Source organism: Colias croceus, chromosome 6 (genome assembly GCF_905220415.1).
Source record: "Colias croceus chromosome 6, ilColCroc2.1".
Classification (NCBI taxonomy): Eukaryota; Metazoa; Arthropoda; class Insecta; order Lepidoptera; family Pieridae; genus Colias; species Colias croceus.
Genome location: NC_059542.1, coordinates 11,561,612 through 11,573,742, shown reverse-complemented (window position 1 = coordinate 11,573,742; position 12,131 = coordinate 11,561,612). Strand labels below are relative to the sequence as shown.

The 12,131-nt window shown below is 36.2% G+C and overlaps 1 protein-coding gene across 2 annotated transcripts; it reads left to right on the top strand.

The window, feature by feature from the left end:
* The first annotated feature begins 2,655 nt into the window (after positions 1–2,655).
* On the top strand, positions 2,656–11,665 carry LOC123692736 (tubulin alpha-8 chain-like). 2 transcript variants are annotated; one of them, XM_045637512.1, is made up of 9 exons: positions 2,656–2,762; positions 3,137–3,362; positions 3,800–3,972; positions 4,543–4,671; positions 5,282–5,452; positions 5,852–6,001; positions 8,623–8,838; positions 9,632–9,795; positions 11,497–11,665. In XM_045637512.1, the coding sequence occupies exons 1-9, from the start codon at positions 2,757–2,759 to the stop codon at positions 11,627–11,629; spliced, it is 1,368 nt and encodes a 455-aa protein (XP_045493468.1). In that variant the 5' UTR covers positions 2,656–2,756; the 3' UTR covers positions 11,630–11,665. The 2 variants fall into 2 exon arrangements, with proteins under 2 accessions (XP_045493468.1, XP_045493469.1); XM_045637513.1 differs by having other exon boundaries at positions 2,657–2,762; positions 5,852–5,992.
* Positions 11,666–12,131: the final 466 nt, after the last annotated feature.

Below are 12,131 nucleotides of genomic sequence, written 5' to 3'. Positions count from 1 at the left end.
TTCTTTATATAAGTTTTACTATTATTCTTTATTGAAAAGTCTGGAATAATTTGAAAACAGAAATATAATAAACAAACTAGTTATGAGTATAAGAAAAATTAAACCGACCAGCACCCTGTATAAGAAAAATTAATTAAACAGAGCTGTTGCCTGTTTTAATTTATAACTACTATAATATGCCAAGAATATAAAACTTGTAAATGTAAGCTTAGGTCACGGTATATATTTTCATCATAAGATGGAACCAATTTCCTATCAATCGCTTTAAACCATAATACTTAGATTAGTCTGTGAAGTTGTAATAAGTTTCCACCTTCTCAACCTTGTAAATCCATCTATTTTCCTTCCTAGACAAAAAACAGAAATAATAATAATGCGAGATGATAAACAGCTTTATAAAAGCCGATGCTATCTCCGAGCATTAGTGGTAATTGTGCTGATAAGATCTATCTGAGATCTACCCTCTGACGAATGACAGTTATTTGTCAAACTATACGCTGATCTGACGGTGTGCTGTGACGGGCTTTGTTAAAAGTATAAAATAAAATTTTTATAATAAGTACATACTTAGTACATAATACAGTTTAAAACATATTTTATAATGTGTTTATAATATATAGAATTTAATACAATTTATTTACCTTTTCCGGTTATTTATAATTTAGAAAATTACCTTTATAAATATGCTTGCTAGAAAAATTAGCAATTACCTATTTACATATTCCTCATGAGAAACCTTAATAAATGACAAAAATACATGTGCGATTATAATAATATCATCTTTTCGTATCCTAAATGAAGTTTATAGTATTGGTAATCTTATCTATATACTAATATTATAAAGCTGAAGATTTTGTTTGTTTGAACGCGCTAATCTCAGGAACTGCCGGTCCGATTTAAAAAATTATTTCGGTGTTAGATAGCCCATTTATTGAGTAAGGCTTATAGGCTATAATTATATCATCACGCTAAGACCAACAGGAGCGGAGCCACGCGGGTGAAACCGCGGATTGAAGCTAGTATTTACTAAAAGCAATTGCAATATGGTGTATAAAATGTATGCACTAAACCTAGAGCATACACAAAAAGCTCTACATACAATTATTCTTATTTAACGCTCAAAATAATCAAACAAAACATAGTCTTGCAACAAAAACCATACAAATTCGACCACTAATCACTGATACAACAGTTGTATATTATAATAACTATAACGAATCAATTGTCACCGTTCTGTTGTCCAATTAAATATTCAAAATACTTAAAGGGCTTGGATCCAATGCATGTTTGTATGACAATAATGGTTGAGCATGACCATGTTAATTAATGTTTACACGGATTCAAATTTGTGGGATTGTGGACAATGTTTTTTATTAACTTTACTTTCCTTGTAAATCCTTTATTTCAGATTGTAAGCAGAGAAATTTAGAAAGCTTTTGTAAGTCAATACAAATGAACAAATGAAAATAAATCTGTTGTAACTTGTAAATATTATTTAATAAAGATTTTTTTTTTATTTACATTATTAACGAACTAGCTGCAGCCCGGGGTATCAATCGCTTTCATTTAAAATTTCATCTGTTTATCAGATGAAATTAAATAAAAAAATTGGCTCGCAGTTTTTGCTAAAATAAAACTTAGACTAAGCGTTATTACTAAACGTACCTATAATTATAGTGATTAATTTTAAAAAAATCATTTAGAAGCCCTATGAAAAAACATGTTTTAGAACTAAGATAAGTCTTAGTTCTAAAACATGTTTTTTCTTACAGCTTATTAAAATCTAAATATATTCGTCTCATCATAATTTTCCTACATATTTACATTGAAAATTATAAGAGAAAAATGATTTCCTAAAATCTACCCCACTGCGAAAAATGCAAATTAACTTACATGTACAGTACCAGCATGTCAAAATTCTGGGGTACCCGATGGGGTGGCCATTGTTCTCTAATAGTTCGGACTTAGGGGTGCACCCTCCCCATAGTGACGTACTTGCCACCCTATACTATACAACGCTTTTGAATGCATGTCTATAAAGTTTTAGGTCTATGGCAATAAAAAAAATATTTTATAGATTTTTTTTATATATACCTAAAAAATGAAGAAGTTTTTTGTGTAGCGTAAAAAAACTCTCTAATAATTTTAGTTGTATAATCTTATATCTATTTCTAGCTGTGCTCCGCGTTGCTCCTGTACCTTGGTCTTAGCGTGATGATATATATTATCTTTATAGCCTTCCTTGATAAATGGACTATCTAGCAAGTGAAACAATTTTAAAAATCGGACCCGTGGCTCCTGAGATTATCGCGTTCAAGCAAACAAACAATCTATTTTTGAACTTCAGTGTCAAAAAGTAGAACTAATATACTTTGTTTATAAACAGGGAATTATTTTTTAGATTTTTAATATTTTTCACATCATACTTAAACTTCTAAAGCTACATAACATTATGTTGTTTTGAATTATTTCACTTTGTTTACAATGAAACCTCTTTGCAAGATATTTTACATAAAGCCTCCTTACAACATTCCTGGCCAGTGACAAATTTGAATTATTTTTCATAAAAAAATTCTATCAAGGAATGGAACAATTTTGAAGTTTTTTACAATAGATCTGAGCGGCCCACTAGTCGGGCGCTGATTTGCAATTTTTTTTTTCAAAATTTCAGTTCCACCAAAATTTTTGTAAATCTGTTTTAGTTTACATATTTTTTATACTATTTTATACCGGATTTACCAAAATTACTAGTATTTATGATGGTGAGTATATTTAATTTCTTTAAATGATACAAATTCTAGTTCTCTAGGTACATTTTATTTGTTACATTCTATTAAAGTAATTGATGTTTCTAGCATCTTTTTGCGGTCGCGCTTTTAAATTTTGCATTTGATCGTCTAAACTCTAAAGCATCTACAAAGTTAGTTTTGCGGCGTGCTTATTTATAGATTGCATTGAAAATTGAAATGTCAATAAAATAATTATTTTACGCTATTTACGATATTAAGTAAATTGTTTCGCTACATGCGTGCCATCAATTTAGTTGGAACAGACAACTATGATTACTTTCAAAAGTATTGATTCCACTGATTATAATTCAGAGCAATAAAACCAAGTCCTAATTTCCCTTGTGCAGAGGGAGTGCATCTCGATACACGTGGGGCAGGCGGGGGTGCAGATGGGCGTAGCATGTTGGCAGCTATACTGCCTCGAGCACGGCATCCGCCCTGATGGTACACTGCCCCTCTGTGAGACTGAACCGAACGCTACGGATTCCTGCTTTAATACCTTCTTTTCGGAGGCGGATAGAGGCAAGATGGTGCCCAGGGTGGTGATGGTGGATCTGGAGGAAACTGTTATTGGTTAGTGCCGGCGATACAAAACAAAAATGACTCATCACCGACATTGTAGAAGCAGTTCGTATAGACATACCTACTGATAACTTAGAAGCAAAGTGTCAATACCTGATGTAATCTGTTACGTAGGTACCAAAATATTTTCATCTATAAAAGAAAGCGAAAGTATAATTAATTAATAATTTGTATACCTTACTTATAACCCGAAAAATACATCTTACGATGAATAATTTACATCAAACGAGCGAATGCTCTTTCTAACCCCACTGCCAAGTATAAACAGGCGTAGAGCATTGTTTCGTTCTTAGTACGTAAAAAAAGATACTAGTGGTCTAAGTCTAGTGCCTCTATGTTCGTTTGATGTAAATGCACCGTTTATGAAAATCTTTTACCCTCCACTCACTCACACATCCTATACATTTATTATATTCCTCTATCGCCAGACGAAGTCCGCTCTGGCGAGTACCGCCAGCTCTACCACCCGGAACAACTGATCACGGGCAAGGAGGACGCGGCGAACAACTACGCGCGGGGACACTACTCCACCGGCCGGGAGGTGCTCGGCCCTGTCATGGAACGGGTCAGGAAGCTAGCTGACCAGTGCACGGGGCTGCAGGTGAGGTTTTTGAAGAAAAATGTTAAATATTGATCGTAGACGAGGATGTGATGAACAACTTTGTGCGGGGACACTTAAACTTGACCGGCTGGGAGATGGAGCAGGTCAGGAAACTGGCCGTCTAGTGCACGGGGCTGCAGGTGAGGTTTTCGAAATTATAGGGCCCATTTTTAAGGAAATACACAATTTACTAGTTCCACTATTTATTTACATACTTTTATTTCGATTTTATTATGTTAACAATTCTATAGATATCTCCAGGTAATCAAAGTTTAGTAAAAATGAACAAAGCTATAGTCTATAAGCCTTTAATTAATATCAATTTAATGTTTTGGTCATTTAGTTAGGTTCCTTTACGATTAGCTTTTCACGATTTTAATCATTTTAATTTGAAATTATCCAATGGTTCTTGGTAAAATTTAGGTAATAAAAAATATATGAAAATATCAAATTTTATTGTACTCGTAGCAGCTATTGTATTTGTTTAGAGTGAAGGTATTCCGCTTTTGACGCCATAAAGGAGATGAAAAATAAAACATTTGAGTAATTTTAATAATATATTTATTACAGGGTTTCTTCGTGTTCCACTCGTTCGGAGGCGGCACCGGTTCGGGGTTCACATCGCTGCTGATGGAAAAACTATCTGAAGAGTTTGGCAAGAAGAGCAAGTTGGAGTTCGCTATCTATCCCGCGCCTCAGGTATGTAGATTATCATAATAATTATGTGAATTCGTAATTAAAAATATGTATTAGCATGAATTATTGTGGTAGGTAACAGTAATAAACAATGATAAAGTTACATAATATGAAACTTTTTACATTTTTGGCACTACAATTTTTTTTTATTTTGTTTGATATTATAAACATGAAATAGTCGGAGCTCTGGCTTTCTATTTGGCGAAATATTACCACGTACAACAACACAACACACGTCATAGCGCGGCGTCAGCTTACCACTCTGACGCGCGTTACATACGTGTTCTAACTGACAAACACTTTTCAGATTTTAAACATATTATCTAAACTAGTATTTAGGTGTAGATACCTAAATCTATACTATAATATTATAAAGTTGAAGAATTTGTTTGTTTGAACGCGCTAATCTCAGGAACTACTTGGTGGTACTTTTCAATGGTTTGATTTGAAAAATTTTCTCGGTGTTAGATACCTAGCCCATTTATAGAGGAAGGTTATAGGGTATTTATCATCACGCTAAGACCAACAGGAGCGGAGCAATGCGGGTGAAACCACAAAGCACAGCTAGTGTTTAGATAAGTCCAAATCTTACAGTAGAGTGCCTTGTATCCAGGTATCTACAGCGGTAGTGGAGCCATACAACGCCGTGCTCACAACGCATGCGACGATCGGCCACTCGGACTGCGCCTTCATGGTGGACAATGAGGCGATATACGATATTTGCAGGCGGAGACTGTCCATCGAAAGACCGTCGTATGCCAACCTGAATAGGCTTATTTCACAGGTAATTTTAAGTTTTTAACATGTAGGTTACGTATGTCTATTCTGTGTTACTACGGGAAAAGGAAATTTGATTTCATCTTCATATATTTATACTTATAGTTTAACTTAAAGTTCTTATTTATGCTTGCTTGCTAGTTTCACATTCTACAATCTACATACTTTGCTTTTGCGATAAATTATGATAATTTTTTTAGCATCTTCTATAATAATAGCTTATCAAAAAACTGGCTGAAACCACACAGATTGTCTTTCAAAATAGTTTCTGACTAGTTTAGTTTTCAATTTAAATAAGTCTTTTTTGGGCTATAAACTAACATAAATAACCTTGGGATATATACCTAACCTTGTATGTATGCACCTTCAGATAAACATATTTATTGAAATAAACTGCACAATGCAGGTGGTATCATCAATAACCGCGTCGCTGCGGTTCGACGGCGCGCTGAACGTGGACCTGACGGAGTTTCAGACGAACTTGGTTCCCTACCCAAGGATACACTTCCCGCTCGCTGCATACGCGCCCGTGGTCTCTGCTGATAAGGTGATACTGGTATTTGGCATTAAATTTGTTCTTTAATCAAGGAAAATATATTGATACTTGGTTGTGTAATGATCACTATTTTCTAATGTCTATGCGTATTTTTGCATTTTCATTTATTAAAAGTAAAATGATGTGGAAGTGACAAGTTTTCCCAATAACTCATAGTTGGTTATTGAGTATAACAGATAGAATAAGACGTCCCACGTATTACCGTAAAACATTGTAAGGTTTTCTGTGTGTAAAACTTTTCAAACTTTCAATACGTTAATAAATGTTCAAACCCGAAATTAATGAGACTGGCACTAGCAATGGTAAGTAAACACTTAGGTTTTTAGAGCTCCGGCAGTGGCATGTCGAAATGTGACCAAAATTTACTTCAGTTATCTTGTATTAATTATATCGACGTTAATTGGATCATGTAGTCTTTGACGTCGTGTGTGCGTGTATGCCGTTTTTGAAAATCAGATGTTTATAACTTATCTATATATTTTTAATTAAATTCAAATTCAAATTCAAATAATTTATTGCTTACTAACCAATTTACATATTAGTAACCTTATACAGGTATTGCAATACAATCATAATGTTATATTTAAATTACATAATATTATCTCATACAATTAAATTTGACAATAATTAGATTACAAAAATAACAAAAATAATGTACAATTTATATATGTCCGGAATTACACAATTACGTTTAGTTTAGTTTCAATTACATTTATTAGGTATATGAGATTGGAAAGACTCGCCACACGAGGCCACACGAAAATTCAAGTTTAGCGTAGTTTAGCTTCGAAATATTCATTTATTGAATAAAAGCATTTTTGGATTAAAAGGAACTTTAGTTGTTTGTTAAAAGAATAAATAGTTTTTTGGTTTTTAATTTGGTCAGGAAGTTTGTTATATATTTTTATAGCCATGTGATAGGGGCTTTGATTTAACATTTTGATTCTTGAGAATGGTAGGTGTAATCTATTTTTAAAGCGCGTATTTACTTCGTGGTGTTCCTCGACTCGTGAAAATGTATTAATATTTTTATAGACAAATGTGCAAATTTCGTGTATATACATCGATGGTAATGTTAAAAGGTTATATTTTCTAAAGTATGGTTTGCAACTGTCTGTGTTTTTTATTTGGGCTAAGATTCTCACGCACTTCTTCTGCATTTTAAATAAATCATTAACATCAACGCTGTTTCCCCATAACATCACACCATATCTTAGCCATGAGTAGGCGTACCCGTAATATGCAGATAAAGCGGTGTGTAAGTTTGTGCTATGTTTTATCTGGAATAGGGCATAGGTAAATTTCGACAACTTAGATTTTAAATATTCAATATGTGTTTTCCAATTTATATGTGTATCTATGTTTATGCCAAGCAAGTTAAATGTGTCTACTTCTTCTAATGGTGTATTTTGATAGTTTATATTTATGGCAAGAGATGGACTTTTATACGTTTTGAATTGAATTATTTTAGTTTTATTAAGGTTTATTTCTAAGTTGTGGTCTTTTAGCCAATTTGTTATTGTATGGAGTGTAGCTTCGATTACTGGATTCGGATTATCGGGACTTTTGCATTTTATTAATACGGACACATCATCTGCAAAAAGTATGGGCATAGTTTCGTTTCGATCGAGTATTTTCGGAAGATCATTAATGTAAATCAGAAAGAGGACGCAGCCCAATACACTTCCTTGGGGAATAGAGCATGTTAACTCTCTAGCGGATGATCTGATAGATTGTATTGTATTATTCCCTTCGTCACTATATTGTATCTGAACAATCTGTGTTCGACGATATAAATATGATTGGAACCACGAGTGGGCTGGTCCTCTAATTCCCGAGCCGTACAGTTTGTTAAGAAGGATACGATACTGTACTTTATCGTACGCTTTCGTCATGTCCAGCAGCAATCCCAACACACGCTCCTTGTCGTTTAGGTGTTGAAGTGCTCCCTGGACATATTTGTATACGGCTAATGTTGTTGATCTCGACTTCCTAAATCCATTTTGGCATTCGTCCAAGACGTTAAATTTCTCAAGAAAGTTATATACCCGATTGCACATAGCTTTCTCGAAAACTTTTGAGAATGTTGAAATTATAACATCAAAACTTTTGAAATTATAACATCATCAGGCTCTAGTCATTGTACAACTTTTTTATTTTGTATTTTATACTTTTAATTTTGTATGTACTTATACCACAGAATACATAATAGTAGCTAAACGCTACAGAACGGACACTCTCCGCCTCCCGCCAAAATTAAACACTTACCTCACCCCGCACGATCAGACATGTTATGGTACCCATTTCCCCGCAAGGACGATACCAACGACGTCTTTAGACGAAACGCAACGAAGATTGACAACATTAATCAAATTGACTTAAAGCAATTTTATTATTTTGGATTTGTGATTATCGTTTTTCGTAGAAAATGGTTAGATATTGTGCTGTTTACGGATGTATTTCATCAGAAAAACGCGAATTTTTTTTTACGCTAGTCACAAATGTGCCAACCATAAAGAGTTTACACACACATTTGCAGTCTCTACAGTGTGACTGTCAAAACTATAATTTTGTATGGAGTGTCCGGGGTGTGCTTACACTACAAAATAAATTTGCTACAGGCGTACCACGAGGGCATGTCGGTGTCGGAGATCACGGCGGAACTGTTCGAGCCGCAGAACCAGATGGTGAAGTGCGACCCGCGCGACGGCAAGTACATGGCGTGCTGCCTGCTGTACCGCGGCGACGTCGTGCCCAAGGACGTGAACGCGGCCATCGCCGGCATGAAGGGCCGCGCCGGGATTCGCTTTGTGGACTGGTGTCCCACGGGCTTTAAGGTGATGGGAGACGTGGGATGTTGCGGCTTAGAGCTAGCGCACAAGAGCTACTTGTCTCCGCAACTATTTTGTCTCTCCCATCAACTCTATGGGGAGTTGCGTCGCTACGTGCGAGCACTTTCTTATTAGCCCATGGAGTTGATGGGAGAGACAAAATAGTTGCGGGGACAAAAGTTGCTCTTGCGCGCTAGCTCTTACACGTGACGTTACACATCACACACGACATTACACATTCCGTCCCATTTCACACCACATCGCATCGCATCGTGATGATGTCACACACCAAATCAAACGTCATAAGCGACATTACGAGTACACATCACATCTTCGGTTACATTCCCGAATGGAATGTTCTTGATTTCATTTGAAATATACATACACATGATTGTTTCTTGCTCTAATTTCGATTACTGGACGAAATTGTATTTTCTATTCTTATTGCCGTGTCTTGTAATTTCCGTAGCGCTATACTATCGTGATTTATTTTATTGCTGACTAGCTTTCCGCCTGCGGCTTCGCCCGCGTTTTCATAGAAAAACCCGCATAGTTCCCGTTCCCATGGGATTTCCGCGATAAAACCTAGCCTATATTACTCGTAGATAATGTAGCTTTTGAATGGTGAAAGAATTTTTAAAATCGGTCCAGTAGTTTATGAGCCTATTCATTACAAACAAACAAAGTTTTCCTCTTTATAATATTAGTGTAGATAAATAACTGCTGTTCTTTCCCAACCTAACGTACCTATGTCTTTTCAGTGTTCTTATGCATAAACGTATTACTAAATCCCATACAGGTGGGCATCAACTACCAGCCGCCATCGGTAGTGGCGGGCGGCGACCTCGCGCAGGTGAAGCGCGCCGCGTCGATGCTGAGCAACACGACCGCCATAGCGGAGGCGTGGGGCAAGCTCGACCACAAGTTCGACCTCATGTACTCGAAGCGGGCCTTTGTGCACTGGTGAGTGTGTAATTGTAATATTTAAACGGGTCGTCTAGAAGATTCCAACGCATTGTTATTTCAATTGAAATTGGTTTTACTTTGGTTGCATAATTGTGCATACTAGATTTTCACCAGTGGCTTCCCCCGTGTTTTCAAAGAAAATGTTCTATACGGGTCGTCTAGAAGGTTCCAACTCATTGTTATTTAAATAATACATACTAGATTTCCGCTCGCAGCTTAAACCACGTTTTTAAAAGAAACCCGCATAGTTCCGGTTCCTGTGGGATTGTCGGGATAAAAAGTATTACGTTTTATTCTGAGTCTTCAGCTACCTACAGACCAATTTCATTGTAATCAGTTGAGCAGTTTACACGTGAAAGAATAACAAACATCCATCCATTCATCCATCCATACTTATAGATAGGGAGGCGAGGTAGCTAAATGGCGTAATTCAACGGCGTCGTCGAGACTTATCAAAATCGAAAGATAAAATAATTTCGAAAAGAAAAGCTATGCTAAAAACCATTTTAGCGGTGGGTTTGGCGTGTACGGATTTTCAAAAATGTAAAAAAAAAAAAACAGTTACTTGGGCATTCTCGAGCGCGTCAGATATTCATACTACGTATGCCCCAAGTGCCTCTGATAACAACGGTATACTAATCTGCCGGTTTGCGTGGTGGGGCTAGGCATATAAATTAGTCAAAAATGCACAAAAAAAAATTTACTCGAGCACGTCAGATTTTCGGAAGGGGTGTTTAGTAGGCCCCAAAAAAGCTCCCCTTAAAAAAACTGACGATTACGGCATGACGATAAGTTACGATGAATTTTTGAAAATGCAGAAAAAAAAAGTCCTTTTGAAATACTCGAGCGCGTCAGATTTTCATAGTGGAGGTTTATCTCGGTATCCTGAAAGCATATTTTCTTAATCTGACAAAAATGTTGGTGGGTTCTCTTAATCTGACCGAAAAAGGTTTGTGGGTTTCTTTTTTTTAATCATCGTTATTTCATATCAATTTTTCTTAACACCCTCAGTTTTCGAGATATACTCAAAAAACCGGGAGTTTGAGTTTCTTGATGCTTCAAGTAAAAAAAGTTTTAACTTTGGACAAAAATTAAAAGAGACCTTTTTTGTAAAATAAAATTATCTTTTTTGTTTATTTAAACTATTTTTTTTGGAAAAAGTAAAGTTCGCGACATATATGCTACAACGCGTTTTTCGGAAGACGAAATGGCTCCTCCAGACTTCCGGTCATGCGGAAACCGGCAGATTTTGTATTTTTAGTAATTTTTAGATTATATTCTTCAAAATATAAATAAAAAAAATCGCGCTCGAGAATGCCGGATTAACGTTTTTTTTTACAAGTTCGCGACCCTATACCTAGGCTGCGTCAAGGACTTATGGTCAGATTGTTTAAAATTAGCCTTAAAACACTAAAATCAACCCCCAATATCTTAATCTGACGCGCTCGAGTATTTCAGACTATCGTTTTTTTTACTAATCTGATCGTCTATCCTAGGCGCGCGTCACTACATATAGAGCTAAATAGTTAACAAGGTTGTTCTATTAGGTCTAAGGTATCTCTCATATCTTAAACTGCCACGCTCGAGTATTACAGAAAATTCCCCTCTTCGCCTCCCTATCTATTACAAACTTTCGCATTTATAATATTAGTAGGATTTTTTGTTTCATATAAATATGAGTTATACTTAACATATCAGGTACGTCGGCGAGGGTATGGAGGAGGGCGAGTTTACAGAAGCGCGCGAGGACCTCGCAGCACTGGAGCGGGACTACGACGAGGTGGCCATCGAGACGTGCGACATGCCGCCCGGCTGCGACGACGAGCTGTGATGTTGTCTGACGCGCTGACGTCGAGCGTCTGACGCGCTGACGTCGAGCGTCTGACACGCTAATGTCTGAGGTCTTACGTCACCGCGCGCTCACTGCTCGCCCGTTGCTTCATACTGTCCGCGCTGTTGATTCCTTTTGACTGGTAACGCTTTATAGTTCTAAACTTTATAGTCTAGTTGATGTTTAAAGCCGTATCGTGAATGTTGTACAGGCTGATTGTTTTGTATGAATTATTTTAACCGACTTCAAAAAAAAGTTATCAATTCGGCCGGTATATATAGTTGTCTTTGAATATTGTTACACTGTAATTGCAATAAATACTGAACTTGAATAAATTGTATTCATAGATGTAAGATAATATTTTATACATTGGCGTTACCAGTCTAGACAATGGATAATTCAGTAAAAAGCGTGGTGAAAGAGCGTCGACGCCAAAGCGGACGCAAGAAAACCGCGGCCCTATGGTTATAATGTTGATTATAGCAGAATTGTTAAATTTTAA